Source organism: Plectropomus leopardus, chromosome 13 (assembly GCF_026936395.1).
Source record: "Plectropomus leopardus strain MGB_pleo_1.0 chromosome 13, ASM2693639v1, whole genome shotgun sequence".
Taxonomy (NCBI): Eukaryota; Metazoa; Chordata; class Actinopteri; order Perciformes; family Serranidae; genus Plectropomus; species Plectropomus leopardus.
In genome coordinates this window covers 20,737,258-20,754,221 of record NC_142188.1, presented here as the reverse complement: position 1 = coordinate 20,754,221, position 16,964 = coordinate 20,737,258, and the positions used below count along the sequence as shown (strand labels likewise).

The 16,964-nt window shown below is 37.3% G+C and overlaps 1 protein-coding gene across 1 annotated transcript; it reads right to left on the bottom strand.

Moving 5' to 3' along the window:
• Nucleotides 1-11,951: 11,951 nt before the first annotated feature.
• On the bottom strand, nucleotides 11,952-16,936 carry LOC121954389 (5-hydroxytryptamine receptor 1D). Its single transcript, XM_042501865.2, has 3 exons — nucleotides 16,696-16,936; nucleotides 15,214-15,374; nucleotides 11,952-15,061 (listed from the first exon to the last, which is right to left on the bottom strand). The coding sequence occupies exons 1-3, from the start codon at nucleotides 16,838-16,840 to the stop codon at nucleotides 13,736-13,738; spliced, it is 1,632 nt and encodes a 543-aa protein (XP_042357799.1). The 5' UTR covers nucleotides 16,841-16,936; the 3' UTR covers nucleotides 11,952-13,735.
• Between the last annotated feature and the right edge of the window lie 28 nt (nucleotides 16,937-16,964).

The window sequence follows — 16,964 nt, the reverse complement described above, 5'->3', positions numbered from 1 at the left end:
TGACGAGAAAGGCAACAGTATAGTATGGCGAAAAAACTCGAATTTCGACCGCTCCTAAAAATAGCTGAAAACAACATAGAATAGCTTCTAGAAACCCATCATAGCATACAAAGTGGGAAACAAGGCCAAAAAAGGTCAAAAACATCATAAATTAGCATGTCAAAAAAAATGATGAGAAAGGCAATAGTATAGTATGGCGAAAAAACTCAAATTTTGACCACTCCTAAAAATGGCTGAAAACAACATAGAATAGCTTCTAGAAACCCATCATAGCATACAAAGTGGGAAACAAGGCCAAAAATGCCAAAAACATCATAAATTAGCATGTCAAAAAATGATGAGAAAGGCAATAGTATAGTATGGCTAAAAATGTCAAATTTTGACCGCTCCTCAAAATGGCTGAAAACGACATAGAATAGCTTGTAGAAAGCCGTCATAGCATACAAAGTGGAAATCAAGCCCAAAAAAGGCCAAAAACATCATAATTTAGCATGTCAAAAAAATGATGAGAAAGGCAATAGTATAGTATGGCGAAAAAAGTCAAATTTTGACCACTCCTAAAAATGGCTGAAAACGATATAGAATAGCTTGTAGAAGGCTGTCATAGCATACAAAGTGGAAATCAAGGCCAAAAAAGGCCAAAAACATCATAAATTAGCATGTCAAAAGAAATGACGAGAAAGGCAACAGTATAGTATGGCGAAAAAACTCGAATTTCGACCGCTCCTAAAAATAGCTGAAAACAACATAGAATAGCTTCTAGAAACCCATCATAGCATACAAAGTGGGAAACAAGGCCAAAAAAGGTCAAAAACATCATAAATTAGCATGTCAAAAAAAATGATGAGAAAGGCAATAGTATAGTATGGCGAAAAACTCAAATTTTGACCACTCCTAAAAATGGCTGAAAACAACATAGAATAGCTTCTAGAAACCCATCATAGCATACAAAGTGGGAAACAAGGCCAAAAAATGCCAAAAACATCATAAATTAGCATGTCAAAAAAATGATGAGAAAGGCAATAGTATAGTATGGCTAAAAATGTCAAATTTTGACCGCTCCTCAAAATGGCTGAAAACGACATAGAATAGCTTGTAGAAAGCCGTCATAGCATACAAAGTGGAAATCAAGCCCAAAAAAGGCCAAAAACATCATAATTTAGCATGTCAAAAAAATGATGAAAAAGGCAATAGTATAGTATGGCGAAAACTTTCAAATTTTGGCCGCTCCTAAAAATGGCTGAAAACAACATAGAATAGCTTGTAGAAAGCCGTCATAGCATACAAAGTGGAAATCAAGGCCAAAAAAGGTCAAAAACATCATAAATTAGCATGTCAAAAAAATGATGAGAAAGGCAATAGTGTCGTATGGCGAAAAAAGTCAAATTTTGACCACTCCTAAAAATGGCTGAAAACAACATAGAATAGCTTCTAGAAACCCATCATAGCATACAAAGTGGGAAACAAGGCCAAAAAAGGCCAAAAACATCATAAATTAGCATGTCAAAAAAAATGATGAGAAAGGCAATAGTATAGTATGGCTTAAAAAAACTCTAATTTTGACCGCTCCTAAAAATGGCTGAAAACAACATAGAATAGCTTCTAGAAACCCATCATAGCATACAAAGTGGGAAACAAGGCCAAAAAATGCCAAAAACATCATAAATTAGCATGTCAAAAAAATGATGAGAAAGGCAATAGTATAGTATGGCTAAAAATGTCAAATTTTGACCGCTCCTCAAAATGGCTGAAAACGACATAGAATAGCTTGTAGAAAGCCGTCATAGCATACAAAGTGGAAATCAAGCCCAAAAAAGGCCAAAAACATCATAATTTAGCATGTCAAAAAAATGATGAAAAAGGCAATAGTATAGTATGGCGAAAACTTTCAAATTTTGGCCGCTCCTAAAAATGGCTGAAAACAACATAGAATAGCTTGTAGAAAGCCGTCATAGCATACAAAGTGGAAATCAAGGCCAAAAAAGGTCAAAAACATCATAAATTAGCATGTCAAAAAAATGATGAGAAAGGCAATAGTGTCGTATGGCGAAAAAAGTCAAATTTTGACCACTCCTAAAAATGGCTGAAAACGATATAGAATAGCTTGTAGAAGGCTGTCATAGCATACAAAGTGGAAATCAAGGCCAAAAAAGGCCAAAAACATCATAAATTAGCATGTCAAAAGAAATGACGAGAAAGGCAACAGTATAGTATGGCGAAAAAACTCAAATTCGACCGCTCCTAAAAATAGCTGAAAACAACATAGAATAGCTTCTAGAAACCCATCATAGCATACAAAGTGGGAAACAAGGCCAAAAAAGGTCAAAAACATCATAAATTAGCATGTCAAAAAAAATGATGAGAAAGGCAATAGTATAGTATGGCGAAAAAACTCAAATTTTGACCACTCCTAAAAATGGCTGAAAACAACATAGAATAGCTTCTAGAAACCCATCATAGCATACAAAGTGGGAAACAAGGCCAAAAAATGCCAAAAACATCATAAATTAGCATGTCAAAAAAATGATGAGAAAGGCAATAGTATAGTATGGCTAAAAATGTCAAATTTTGACCGCTCCTCAAAATGGCTGAAAACGACATAGAATAGCTTGTAGAAAGCCGTCATAGCATACAAAGTGGAAATCAAGCCCAAAAAAGGCCAAAACATCATAATTTAGCATGTCAAAAAATGATGAAAAAGGCAATAGTATAGTATGGCTAAAAACTTTCAAATTTTGGCCGCTCCTAAAAATGGCTGAAAACAACATAGAATAGCTTGTAGAAAGCCGTCATAGCATACAAAGTGGAAATCAAGGCCAAAAAAGGTCAAAAACATCATAAATTAGCATGTCAAAAAAATGATGAGAAAGGCAATAGTGTCGTATGGCGAAAAAAGTCAAATTTTGACCACTCCTAAAAATGGCTGAAAACAACATAGAATAGCTTCTAGAAACCCATCATAGCATACAAAGTGGGAAACAAGGCCAAAAAAGGCCAAAAACATCATAAATTAGCATGTCAAAAAAAATGATGAGAAAGGCAATAGTATAGTATGGCGAAAAAACTCTAATTTTGACCGCTCCTAAAAATGGCTGAAAACAACATAGAATAGCTTCTAGAAACCCATCATAGCATACAAAGTGGGAAACAAGGCCAAAAAATGCCAAAAACATCATAAATTAGCATGTCAAAAAAATGATGAGAAAGGCAATAGTATAGTATGGCTAAAAATGTCAAATTTTGACCGCTCCTCAAAATGGCTGAAAACGACATAGAATAGCTTGTAGAAAGCCGTCATAGCATACAAAGTGGAAATCAAGCCCAAAAAAGGCCAAAAACATCATAATTTAGCATGTCAAAAAAATGATGAAAAAGGCAATAGTATAGTATGGCGAAAACTTTCAAATTTTGGCCGCTCCTAAAAATGGCTGAAAACAACATAGAATAGCTTGTAGAAAGCCGTCATAGCATACAAAGTGGAAATCAAGGCCAAAAAAGGTCAAAAACATCATAAATTAGCATGTCAAAAAAATGATGAGAAAGGCAATAGTGTCGTATGGCGAAAAAAGTCAAATTTTGACCACTCCTAAAAATGGCTGAAAACAACATAGAATAGCTTCTAGAAACCCATCATAGCATACAAAGTGGGAAACAAGGCCAAAAAAGGCCAAAAACATCATAAATTAGCATGTCAAAAAAATGATGAGAAAGGCAATAGTATAGTATGGCGAAAAAACTCTAATTTTGACCGCTCCTAAAAATGGCTGAAAACAACATAGAATAGCTTCTAGAAATCCATCATAGCATACAAAGTGGAAATCAAGGCCAAAAAAGGCCAAAAACATCATAAATTAGCATGTCAAAAAAAATGATGAGAAAGGCAATAGTATAGTATGGCGAAAAAAGTCAAATTTTGACCACTCCTAAAAATGGCTGAAAACGATATAGAATAGCTTGTAGAAGGCTGTCATAGCATACAAAGTGGAAATCAAGCCCAAAAAAGGTCAAAAACATCATAATTTAGCATGTCAAAAAAATGACGAAGAAGGCAATAGTATAGTATGGCGAAAAAAGTCAAATTTTGACCGCTCCTAAAAATAGCTGAAAACGACATAGAATAGCTTCTAGAAACCCATCATAGCATACAAAGTGGGAAACAAGGCAAAAAAAGGTCAAAAACATCATAAATTAGCATGTCAAAAAAAATGATGAGAAAGGCAATAGTATAGTATGGCGAAAAAAGTCAAATTTTGACCACTCCTAAAAATGGCTGAAAACGATACAGAATAGCTTGTAGAAAGCCGTCATAGCATACAAAGTGGAAATCAAGGCCAAAAAAGGCCAAAAACATCATAATTTAGCATGTCAAAAGAAATGACGAGAAAGGCAATAGTATAGTATGGCTAAAAATGTCAAATTTTGACCGCTCCTAAAAATGGCTGAAAACGACATAGAATAGCTTGTAGAAAGCCGTCATAGCATACAAAGTGGAAATCAAGCCCAAAAAAGGCCAAAAACATCATAATTTAGCATGTCAAAAAAATTATGAAAAAGGCAATAGTATAGTATGGCGAAAAAACTCAAATTTTGACCGCTCCTCAAAATAGCTGAAAACAACATAGAATAGCTTCTAGAAACCCATCATAGCATACAAAGTGGAAATCAAGCCCAAAAAAGGTAAAAAACATCATAAATTAGCATGTCAAAAAAAATGATGAGAAAGGCAATAGTATAGTATGGCGAAAAAAGTCAAATTTTGACCGCTCCTAAAAATGGCTGAAAACAACATAGAATAGCTTCTAGCAACCTGTCATAGCATACAAAGTGGAAATCAAGGCCAAAACAGGCCAAAAACATCATAATTTAGCATCTCAAAAGAAATGACGAGAAAGGCAATAGTATAGTATGGCGAAAAAACTCGAATTTCGACCGCTCCTAAAAATGGCTGAAAACAACATAGAATAGCTTCTAGAAACCCATCATAGCATACAAAGTGGGAAACAAGGCCAAAAAAGGTCAAAAACATCATAAATTAGCATGTCAAAAAAAATGACGAAAAAGGCAATAGTATAGTATGGCGAAAAAACTCAAATTTTGACCGCTCCTAAAAATGGCTGAAAACAACATAGAATAGCTTCTAGAAACCCGTCATAGCATACAAAGTGGAAATCAAGCCCAAAAAAGGCCAAAAACATCATAATTTAGCATGTCAAAAAAAATGATGAGAAAGGCAATAGTATAGTATGGCGAAAAAATTCAAATTTTGACCACTCCTAAAAATGTCTGAAAACGATATAGAATAGCTTCTAGAAACCCACCATAGCATACAAAGTGGAAATCAAGGCCAAAAAAGGCCAAAAACATCATAAATTAGCATGTCAAAAAATGATGAGAAAGGCAATAGTATAGTATGGCGAAAAAAGTCAAATTTTGACCGCTCCTCAAAATGGCTGAAAACAACATAGAATAGCTTCTAGAAACCCACCATAGCATACAAAGTGGAAATCAAGGCCAAAAAAGGCCAAAAACATCATAAATTAGCATGTCAAAAAAAATGACTAAAAAGGCAATAGTATAGTATGGCGAAAAAAGTCAAATTTTGGCCGCTCCTAAAAATGGCTGAAAACAACATAGAATAGCTTGTACATAGCCTTCATCGCATACAAAGTGGAAATCAAGGCCAAAAAAGGCCAAAAACATCATAATTTAGCATGTCAAAAAAATGACGAAAAAGGCAATAGTATAGTATGGCGAAAAATGTCAAATTTTGACCGCTCCTAAAAATGGTTGGAAACGACATAGAATAGCTTGTAGAAAGCCGTCATCGCATACAAAGTGGAAATCAAGGCCAAAAAACGCCAAAAACATCATAATTTAGTATGTCAAAAAAATGATGAGAAAGGCAATAGTATAGTATGGCGAAAAAAGTCAAATTTTGACCGCTCCTAAAAATGGCTGAAAACGACATAGAATAGCTTGTACAGACCCGTCATAGCGTATGAAGTGGAAATCAAGGCGAAAAAAAGCCTAAAAACATCATAATTTAGCATGTCAAAAAACTGACAAAAAAGGTAATAGTATAGTATGGCGAAAAAAGTCAAATTTTGACCGCTTCTAAAAATGGCTGAAAACGACATAGAATAGCTTGTAGAGACTCGTTGTAGCGCATAAAGTGGAAATTAAGACCAAAAAATGTCAAAATCCTCAACATTTAGCATGTCAAAAAATGATGAGAAAGGCAATAGTATAGTATGGCGAAAAAACTCAAATTTTGACCACTCCTAAAAATGTCTGAAAACGATATAGAATAGCTTCTAGAAACCCACCATAGCATACAAAGTGGAAATCAAGGCCAAAAAAGGCCAAAAACATCATAAATTAGCATGTCAAAAAATGATGAGAAAGGCAATAGTATAGTATGGCGAAAAAAGTCAAATTTTGACCACTCCTAAAAATGGCTGAAAACGATACAGAATAGCTTGTAGAAAGCCGTCATAGCATACAAAGTGGAAATCAAGGCCAAAAAAGGCCAAAAACATCATAATTTAGCATGTCAAAAGAAATGACGAGAAAGGCAATAGTATAGTATGGCTAAAAATGTCAAATTTTGACTGCTCCTAAAAATGGCTGAAAACGACATAGAATAGCTTGTAGAAAGCCGTCATAGCATACAAAGTGGAAATCAAGCCCAAAAAAGGCCAAAAACATCATAATTTAGCATGTCAAAAAAATTATGAAAAAGGCAATAGTATAGTATGGCGAAAAAACTCAAATTTTGACCGCTCCTCAAAATGGCTGAAAACAACATAGAATAGCTTCTAGAAACCCATCATAGCATACAAAGTGGAAATCAAGCCCAAAAAAGGTAAAAAACATCATAAATTAGCATGTCAAAAAAAATGATGAGAAAGGCAATAGTATAGTATGGCGAAAAAACTCAAATTTTGACCGCTCCTAAAAATGGCTGAAAACAACATAGAATAGCTTCTAGAAACCCATCATAGCATACAAAGTGGGAAACAAGGCCAAAAAAACGCCAAAAACATCATAAATTAGCATGTCAAAAAAATGATGAGAAAGGCAATAGTATAGTATGGCGAAAAAAGTCAAATTTTAACCTCTCCTAAAAATGGCTGAAAACAACATAGAATAGCTTCTAGCAACCTGTCATAGCATACAAAGTGGAAATCAAGGCCAAAACAGGCCAAAAACATCATAATTTAGCATCTCAAAAGACATGACGAGAAAGGCAATAGTATAGTATGGCGAAAAAACTCGAATTTCGACCGCTCCTAAAAATGGCTGAAAACAACATAGAATAGCTTCTAGAAACCCATCATAGCATACAAAGTGGGAAACAAGGCCAAAAAACGCCAAAAACATCATAAATTAGCATGTCAAAAAAATGATGAGAAAGGCAATAGTATAGTATGGCGAAAAAAGTCAAATTTTAACCTCTCCTAAAAATGGCTGAAAACAACATAGAATAGCTTCTAGCAACCTGTCATAGCATACAAAGTGGAAATCAAGGCCAAAACAGGCCAAAAACATCATAATTTAGCATCTCAAAAGACATGACGAGAAAGGCAATAGTATAGTATGGCGAAAAAACTCGAATTTCGACCGCTCCTAAAAATGGCTGAAAACAACATAGAATAGCTTCTAGAAACCCATCATAGCATACAAAGTGGGAAACAAGGCCAAAAAAGGTCAAAAACATCATAAATTAGCATGTCAAAAAAAATGACGAAAAAGGCAATAGTATAGTATGGCGAAAAAACTCAAATTTTGACCGCTCCTAAAAATGGCTGAAAACAACATAGAATAGCTTCTAGAAACCCGTCATAGCATACAAAGTGGAAATCAAGCCCAAAAAAGGCCAAAAACATCATAAATTAGCATGTCAAAAAAAATGATGAGAAAGGCAATAGTATAGTATGGCGAAAAAACTCAAATTTTGACCACTCCTAAAAATGTCTGAAAACGATATAGAATAGCTTCTAGAAACCCACCATAGCATACAAAGTGGAAATCAAGGCCAAAAAAGGCCAAAAACATCATAAATTAGCATGTCAAAAAATGATGAGAAAGGCAATAGTATAGTATGGCGAAAAAACTCAAATTTTGACCGCTCCTAAAAATGTCTGAAAACGATATAGAATAGCTTCTAGAAACCCACCATAGCATACAAAGTGGAAATCAAGGCCAAAAAAGGCCAAAAACATCATAAATTAGCATGTCAAAAAAAATGACTAAAAAGGCAATAGTATAGTATGGCGAAAAAAGTCAAATTTTGGCCGCTCCTAAAAATGGCTGAAAACAACATAGAATAGCTTGTACATAGCCTTCATCGCATACAAAGTGGAAATCAAGGCCAAAAAAGGCCAAAAACATCATAATTTAGCATGTCAAAAAAATGACGAAAAAGGCAATAGTATAGTATGGCGAAAAATGTCAAATTTTGACCGCTCCTAAAAATGGTTGGAAACGACATAGAATAGCTTGTAGAAAGCCGTCATCGCATACAAAGTGGAAATCAAGGCCAAAAAAGGCCAAAAACATCATAATTTAGCATGTCAAAAAAATGATGAGAAAGGCAATAGTATAGTATGGCGAAAAAAGTCAAATTTTGACCGCTCCTAAAAATGGCTGAAAACGACATAGAATAGCTTGTACAGACCCGTCATAGCGTATGAAGTGGAAATCAAGGCGAAAAAAAGCCTAAAAACATCATAATTTAGCATGTCAAAAAACTGACAAAAAAGGTAATAGTATAGTATGGCGAAAAAAGTCAAATTTTGACCGCTTCTAAAAATGGCTGAAAACGACATAGAATAGCTTGTAGAGACTCGTTGTAGCGCATAAAGTGGAAATTAAGACCAAAAAATGTCAAAATCCTCAACATTTAGCATGTCAAAAAAATGACGACAAAGGCAATAGTATAGTATGACAAAAATGTCAAATTTTGACCGCTCCTAAAAATGGCTGAAAACGACATAGAATAGCTTGTAGAAAGCCGTCATCGCATACAAAGTGGAAATCAAGGCCAAAAAAGGCCAGAAACATCATAATTTAGCATGTAAAAAAAAATGATGAAGAAGGCAATAGTATAGTATGGCAAAAAATTTCAAATTTTGACCGCTCCTAAAAATGGTTGAAAACGACATAGAATAGCTTGTAGAAAGCCGTCATAGCATACAAAGTGGAAATCAAGGCCAAAAAAGGCCAAAAACATCATAATTTAGCATGTTAAAAAAATGCCGAAAAAGGCAATAGTATAGTATGGAGAAAAACATTCAAATTTTGACCGCTCCTCAAAATGGCTGAAAACGACATAGAATAGCTTGTAGAAAGCCGTCATAGCATACAAAGTGGAAATCAAGGCCAAAAAAGGCCAAAAACATCATAATTTAGCATGTCAAAAAAATGACGAAAAAGGCAATAGTATATTATGGCGAAAAAAGTCAAATTTCGACCGCTCCTCAAAATGGCTGAAAATGACCTAGAATAGCTTGTACAGACTTGTTATAGCATACAAAGTGGAAATTAAGTCCATAAATGTCCAAAAACCTGATAATTTAGCATGTCAAAAAAAAAAAGATGAAAAAGGAAATAGTATAGTATGGCGAAAAAAGTCAAATTTTGACCGCTTCTAAAAACGGCTGAAAACAAAATGGAATAGCTTGTAGAGACCTGTTATCATCTGAGGAAGTTATGTTGATTTTCTTTTTGTCTTGTGTTTATGTTGTCTTGTGATTTCCTGTTTTATTTTGAAATCCTAACTCTCCTCTTGTTTCAGGTCACTTACTTCCTCCCTTTGTGGGTTTTCCCGCCAGTGTGATTGTTGGCCCGCCATTATTCTCTCTAACTGTTTTCCCTTACCTTGTGTATATATAGTCAGCGTCTCCCTTTGTCTTGTGCCAGTTCATCTTGTTTTGTCATTTAGAGAACCAGCGCCATTTCCATGCTCAAATTCTATGTCAAGTCATGTTTTGTTTGTTGCTTGATTCTACTTATTGCTCAGGTCAAGTACTTTGTTTTGTTTGTTACTTTGTTGGACTTGTGTTTTCTTTGCTTGTAGTTTATTCCTCGTCAGAGTGATTTTTTGTTAGAACTTTTTCCAACCTCTTTAGAGTGATTTTGTTTTGCCTTCCTCTGTGAAAGACTTTTTCATTGCCTTTAATTAAACTTGTTTTTTGATACTTTGATCTTGTGTGTCGTGCATTTTGATTCAGCTCCGAGTTCGGTCTTGTCACCTGTCATAGCATACAAAGTGGAAATTAAGGCCATAAAGGGCCAAAGACCTCAGAATTTAGCATGTCAAAAAAATGACGAAGAAGGCAATAGTATAGTATGGCGACAAAAGTCAAATTTTGACCGCTCCAAAAAAATTGCTCAGAACAACATAGAAAAGCTTTTACAGGCAATAGTATAGTATGGTGAAAAATGTCAAATTTGACCACTTCTAAAAATGGTTGAAAACGACATAGAATAACTTGCACAGGCCCATCATAGCATACAAAATGGAAATTTAGGCCAAAAAAGGCTAACAACCTCATAATTTAGCATGTTAAAAAAATGACGAAGAAGGCAATACTATAGTATGGCGAAAAAAGTCAAATTTTGACCGCTCCTGAAAATGGCTGAAAAGGGCATAGAATAGCTTTTATAGTTCCATCATAGCATACAAAGTGGAAATCAAGGCCAAAAAAGGCAAACAACTTCATAATTTAGCATGTCAAAAAAATGACAAACAAGGCAATACTATAGTATGGCGAAAAAAGTCAAATTTTGACCGCTCCTAAAAATGGCTTTAAACGGCATAGAATAGCTTGCGCAGAGTGGTCCTCAACTAATTCTACAGAATGGAGGGAGCACTGCTGGAAAAACATAGTAAGATTTTTTAAGACCCCACATCAGGAAAAATATAACACTAAAAGTTCAAGGTGCTGGAGACAATGTGGGCCAGTGGAGGCAAACCATTCCCACATATTTTGGGGATGTCCTAAACTGAGTTCATATTGGAAGGGTGTCCATAAGACATTGTGCACGGTATTCAAAATCCAGCTACCCATGAATATAGAGACGCTTTATTTGGGCCATGTTGTGTGTTTGAAACAGAGGAAGGATACAAAGCTGCTGCAGGTCCTTTTGGCTGCTAGTAAAAAATCAATCACCAGAAGGTGGCTAAATACAATACCACCTACAGTGGAAGATTGGCAGGGTGTAATTTTAGAAATATTTAAGATGGAAAAATTGACTTACTCCTTGAGAGCTCAAAAAGACAAATTCTACCAAACTTGGCACAAATGGATTGAATTTATAACCCCAATGAGAGCAGACTTTGTATAACTCCATTAATGTTTCAAACTCCTTTCTTCCCGTTGTTGTGAAAAATGTAAAAATGCAAGCTCCCTTCAGTTCTGTTGTACATAGTTAGTATTTCCTGGAATGAGAGTTGGGCATATGTATGAAAATGGAACACCTAATGGCGGATAGAGTAAGGTAGAAAGTTCGTTGGATTCATGGCTACTTGATGTTTTGTGGGAGAACACAGATGAGCATGCTCAAAGTTATAAAGATGAATGGTTTATGAGATTTCCTTGAATTCTCATCTATGGGAGTAAAGGACTGAAAGGTTTGTACGGTCTGAGTTTCAGCACAGGAGGACTGCGATTTTTAGTTTCTTTCTTGTACATATGCAGAGAACTGAAAAAAGGAAATCTGGAAAAGTGTGCTATAGTATGAAAATTGTAGAAAATCTGAATGCTAAATTGTTGTCTTTTCCAAATAAAAAGATAATTGCAAAAAAAGAAAAAAGAATATCTTGCGCAGACCAGTTATAGCATACAAAGTGGAAATCACATAGCCTGTAACTTCAGAATTGACCATAGGTCCTGGGTGTGATGAAAATATTTCAGCTCTGTAGGATTTCTTCGTGATTTATTGTGATTTTTTTTAAATGCAGAATGTGAAATGTCTACAAATTTAGATTGATTGAAATAAGTCACGCCCACTTCATGTTATCATTACCAAATTTCATGCATTTACAGAGTCATGACTCTAGATGGTAAAAAACGAGTTTTACATGAATTCCTGTAGCTGATTATGAGATATAAACTTTTTCGCATTTGTTGTGCCTCTGAGTGGCAAGAAAGTTTTGTGAAACTTGGATAAAGCATAGTTTGATGACATTTTTTATTCATGAGTATTTATGTAGAATTGAAATTAGAGACAATTACTTAAAAGTAGATAACTTTAAAACGGATTGATAAATCAAATTATTTATTTTATTAATTATTTGAGAATTTTAGATCAGCAATATGCAATTAAAAATAATTAAGAAAAAGTCACAAGATTTGATATTTTCAAAGCATAATACAATTGCAGCAAAGGTGCAGGAGCACCCACCCCCTTCAACTTCTTCCTCCATAAACACAAAAATGGTTCAGTGGCTAATGTGTATAGCTGATCTGACAATGGGCAACCCTGGCGGATCCCCCTCCCCGCCCTGACCAGCTGGCTCAGGCCCCCTCCCACCTTCATCAAACATGAAGCCCCATTATACAGTGTTTTGACAAAAGCGGTGAAACTCTTCCCAAACTCAAACCCAGCAAGAACATTAAACAAATATCCATGATCTACTTGAACAAAGGCCTTCTCCTGGTCAAGGGAGATTACCCCAAAGTCCATATCGCAGGGTCCAGGTCCATCATGTCCCTCATCAAAGACAAATCGTCCATCATTGAATGCCCAGGCACACCGTACAATTGGTCCTGGTGTACCACCAACCCAGTGTGCCTGTTCAGTCTATCGGCCAAGCACTTGGCAACTATTTTGTAGTCCACAGAAAGCAGAGCTACAGGCCTCCAGTTCCTGAGCTCGCTCAAGTACCCTTTCTTGGGCAGGAGAGCCAGAACTGCCCTCTGGCAACTCAGAGGAAGCTCGCCCACCCTGATGCACTCACAAGGAACACGAAACACATCCTGGCCAACAATGTCTCAGAATGCCTTATTAAAGTCCACCGGCAGACCCTCAACCCCTGGTGTGGACAGTTCACCAAAGGTCAGAGAGGCGTCCAGTTCATTTCGTTGTGTAAATGAAAGCTGGGGAAGATCCTCCAGCAATGTCTCTGTACACACAGGGTCACATAGTTCAGAACCATACAGCTCAGAATAAAACCGGACAGCCGCCTCCCGCATCTCCCCCACCACATGAGTGACGTGCCCGTTTGCTAACTGCGGACAATGCATTTGCTTTTGTTCACAAAACTTCTCCAAACCGAAGAAAAGGGAGCTAGGAGCGTCTATTTCCCTCAGCATAGTAAATCTAGCTTCCCCCTGTCACTCCCCACCAACTCACTGTCCATTTTGGGATATTTGAAACATTGGATTGAGGCGATATGTTATTTTTGCAGTTTGAATGATTACCTTATCAATTAATTGAGTGACAGAAAAAATAATTTAGGTAACTATTTAAGTCTTTTTTAAGCAAAAATGCTAAAAAAAAAAAAAGACAAATCTTGGTGATTCAAACATGAATACTTGCTGTCCTTCTGTTATCTTACAGTGTTTGTGTCAAGGTTTTGGACTGTTGGTCAAACAAAACAAGCACCACTATTTTTCTCAGACATCAGAAGGCCCAAATGATTAATCAGGTAACCGAGAATCAAATCAACAGGTTTATCAATAATGTAAAGTAATTTTTAGTCCTATAAATTTCTGCAGATATCAGCCTAACAAACATCATGCTCTACTCTGACTGTTATCTGTCCGTAGAAGAATGTGGCCTGACGCTCCTTGGTCAGAGCAGAGAAAGGTAGTCTGCTGCCCTCTTGTGGTCGAGAGGGGACCTGCAGACAGTCCACCCTGCCTTCACCGCCAGCATCCTGCCGCACACAGCAGGATGAGGAGGTATTTTCATGGTGACGCACTTTGCATAGCTGCTGCTCAGAGTGATGTTTGAAGTCAGTGCTAACTGTAAAAATGGAGGAGGAATACTTGGAGTCATCGCAGGTTGAACTCTCGGAGCTGGAAGGCGGACCAGGATGTGTGGCAGTCAGAGTGCAGGGGTCGCTGCTCCTGCCATCATCTGCCTCAGCCCTGACCCCAACTCCCCTGCCCACCACACTCCCAAGACGTGCTCTTATTTTTTGCCTCAGTCCCTGAAGAGCGCCCTGGAAACGTTTGCTGAGCAGAGCGTACAGCAGCGGATTGATGTCAGAGTTCAGCAACACCAGCCAGTATGAAAAGGTAACAGCTGAGCGTGGGACAAGGCTGGCATTGGTTTGGCCTGAGATTGCTTTTTCTGTGGCCTGAACTAATGCCACGCCAATGTACGGTGTCCAGCAAAGGAAGAAAGCCGAGATGACCAGGAAGAGACGCACCACTCCATGGTGGCTGTGGTGCTGCTGGGAGTTCTGCAGCTGTGGCTGGGAGGCACTCTGAGCCAGGAAGGAGAACAAGCGTCTGAATGTAGAGTTATTATGATCTCCAGTAGAATCAGGGAGAGCGTGGCTGATATAATTCCCCTCTTCTCTACTGACCTCGGATACAAATTGTCCACTAACATGATAAATGAGTCTTGAGGGACTGTGGAGGCTCCCACAGTGCTGGAGTGATGAATCACCAAGAGCAAAGGCAGAGTTTGAATTCCTGCTGCGCTGCACAGAGTCCTCCAATGTATGAATCCTCCTGGCGTGGCTGCGGGCCACCTTGACGATGTTCACGTAGCAGAAGAGAATGACTATTGCTGGTATGAGGTAGCAGAGGGCAGCCATAAACGCTGTGTAGCTGGGACTGCTGGCCCAGATGACCGCACAGCTGTACATGGGCTCCACATAGCTGATGTGGCTCCAGCCCAGCAGGGGAGGACAACTGGTGACCAGAGCCTGCAGCCAGATCCACAGGACCACAGCACAGGTCCTCCACAGGGTGCAGCGGGCGCTGTAGCGCAGGCAGTCCATGATGGAGTGGTAGCGGTCGAGAGCAATAGCTGCTAATGTCAATACAGAAGCTGTGCAGTACACAGAGGAGGTATAGCCCACGTACGCACAGAGGTCCTGTCAGACAGGGGAGACAGAATCTCATCATATGCACACTCGTCAGTGCATCAAAGGAAAATAAGAGGTCAGCTTTAAGCCGTGTCAGACACTAATGCTGTGATGTTACATGATTGTGAAGTAGTTTAGAGTAGAGGACAGGAGCGACGTACTGTACAATTCTTCCATCCATGGTTCATGATGGACAAAGCAACAAAAGGCATCACTCCAATGCCCACCAGGAGGTCACTGATGGCCAGGTTCATGATCAGCACTGATGTCACCGAGTGGAAAGTCTTGGTTGCAGCCACAATAACAATGACAAGTATATTGCCTACACACAGACATACAACACACGCAAGGACACAGAGGTCAGACTGGTTGGATTCTACACGGTCTTTTTCATCTGTAACCAAGCAACAAAAATCCACACTATAGTGAAGTTTTGGATTTTTTAAAAAAGTGTGGACAGTTTGAATTTGATGGAAATAGCTCTGACTAGAAGGACAAAAGTATATAAATGAGTCATTTTTGTACTGCACGACACTGCAGAAAGCCAAGCACATGATTGTTAGGTAACTGAGCAGTCATGCAATTATCTTTTGTTTAAGAATCTAACTAGATGTAAGGGATCAGTTTATCCATGCAGATAATTTTTTATAAATGTATTTACTCATGTATTAAAATGTTATAATCGTGCCACCAGAAAAATACAATAGAAGTGAATGAAATTTTGTTGGTGGTGAAAATCTACTTTAAAAATTCAAAAGCTGTTGTTAAATAAAGTGTCCCCATTATTTATAATTTCCAGCAAGTGATTTTTTAAATAATCCTTAAAGGATCATATGGATGTAAATATTTAACAAAGAAGTTACAAGTACCAACACAGTCAATAATAAAAGGCCATGAGCTTCTTCTAATTACTCATACAGTCTGCAGTGCATATTATAGTTAGACATTATTAAAGTGAATGTCTAACTTTAAAATGAACCTTGTAGTTTCAAATGTCAAGTCTTTGATATGAATGGTATTACATTTCAACAATGATTACATTTTTGTCAAGATGCTCTATAGCTCTTTTTCAGGAGGTCAGACTTCAAATGATCTGTTAATGTGGTAATTTTGATCGACTAAAGAGCAAAAAAGGGACTGCATTTCATGCTGAAGGAGGATAACAGACCAGCCGAAGGGATATTTCACAACCTGGCAACCCAAAATTCCCACTTAATAATGCTTTATGACAGACTGATCTATACAGCAATAGTAAGTAGTTTATTAACCACTAATTTAACCTTAAGTCACAAACCAATTGCAAAGAGTGCTTAAACAGAATTTTCAGAAATTTAAATATAGATATAAATCTTAAATGATAATATATGGAGAAGTTCCATATATGCAACCATAAAATTTAAATAGGCTATGTCACTGTTACTTTTTTTGTTTGAGCAGCAGAGCAGAGCTGCTGGAAAATCACAAAAAATAAAACATGATCCATACCATTGAGTAGCACATAAATCCTACATTATATTGTTATTTGTTTTAACATCAGGATATTGCATTTATATTAGAAACAACAGACAGGGAAGTAGGATTAGAAAAAGTTAAATGTTTTTGCTTTGAAAAATACAACAAATGTCATTATCTTAACTCTGTACCTGTGACAGCGCACAAACACATCAGCACCATGAGGATCTCCAGGAGCAGCTGGGTGTGCCGGGACACTTCGGGACCCCCGCCGTCCGTCTCGTTGACCTTTGCTTTCTTCAGGGACACTGCCCAGGACCCATCCAGCTCCTCCATGTCCCGCACAAATAACTGCGGTCCTCACATGATAAGCTGCGTAAAAGCGAGACTTGACGGAAAGAGAAATGAGTGTAATCAGCTGTAATCCATCTGCTCCCCTCACGGTCTCCAGGTGAACAAC

What these genes read in the sequence shown, in the direction of transcription:
- LOC121954389 (XM_042501865.2), bottom strand. Translation starts at nt 16,840, where the DNA reads ATGGAGGAGCTGGATGGGTCCTGGGCAGTGTCCCTGAAGAAAGCAAAG. An exon ending in GTGTTTGTGCGCTGTCACAG is followed by an intron (nt 15,375 to 16,695) that starts GTACAGAGTTAA and finishes GTCTGTGTGTAG; the next exon opens with GCAATATACTTGTCATTGTT. An exon ending in ATGGATGGAAGAATTGTACA is followed by an intron (nt 15,062 to 15,213) that starts GTACGTCGCTCC and finishes CCTGTCTGACAG; the next exon opens with GACCTCTGTGCGTACGTGGG.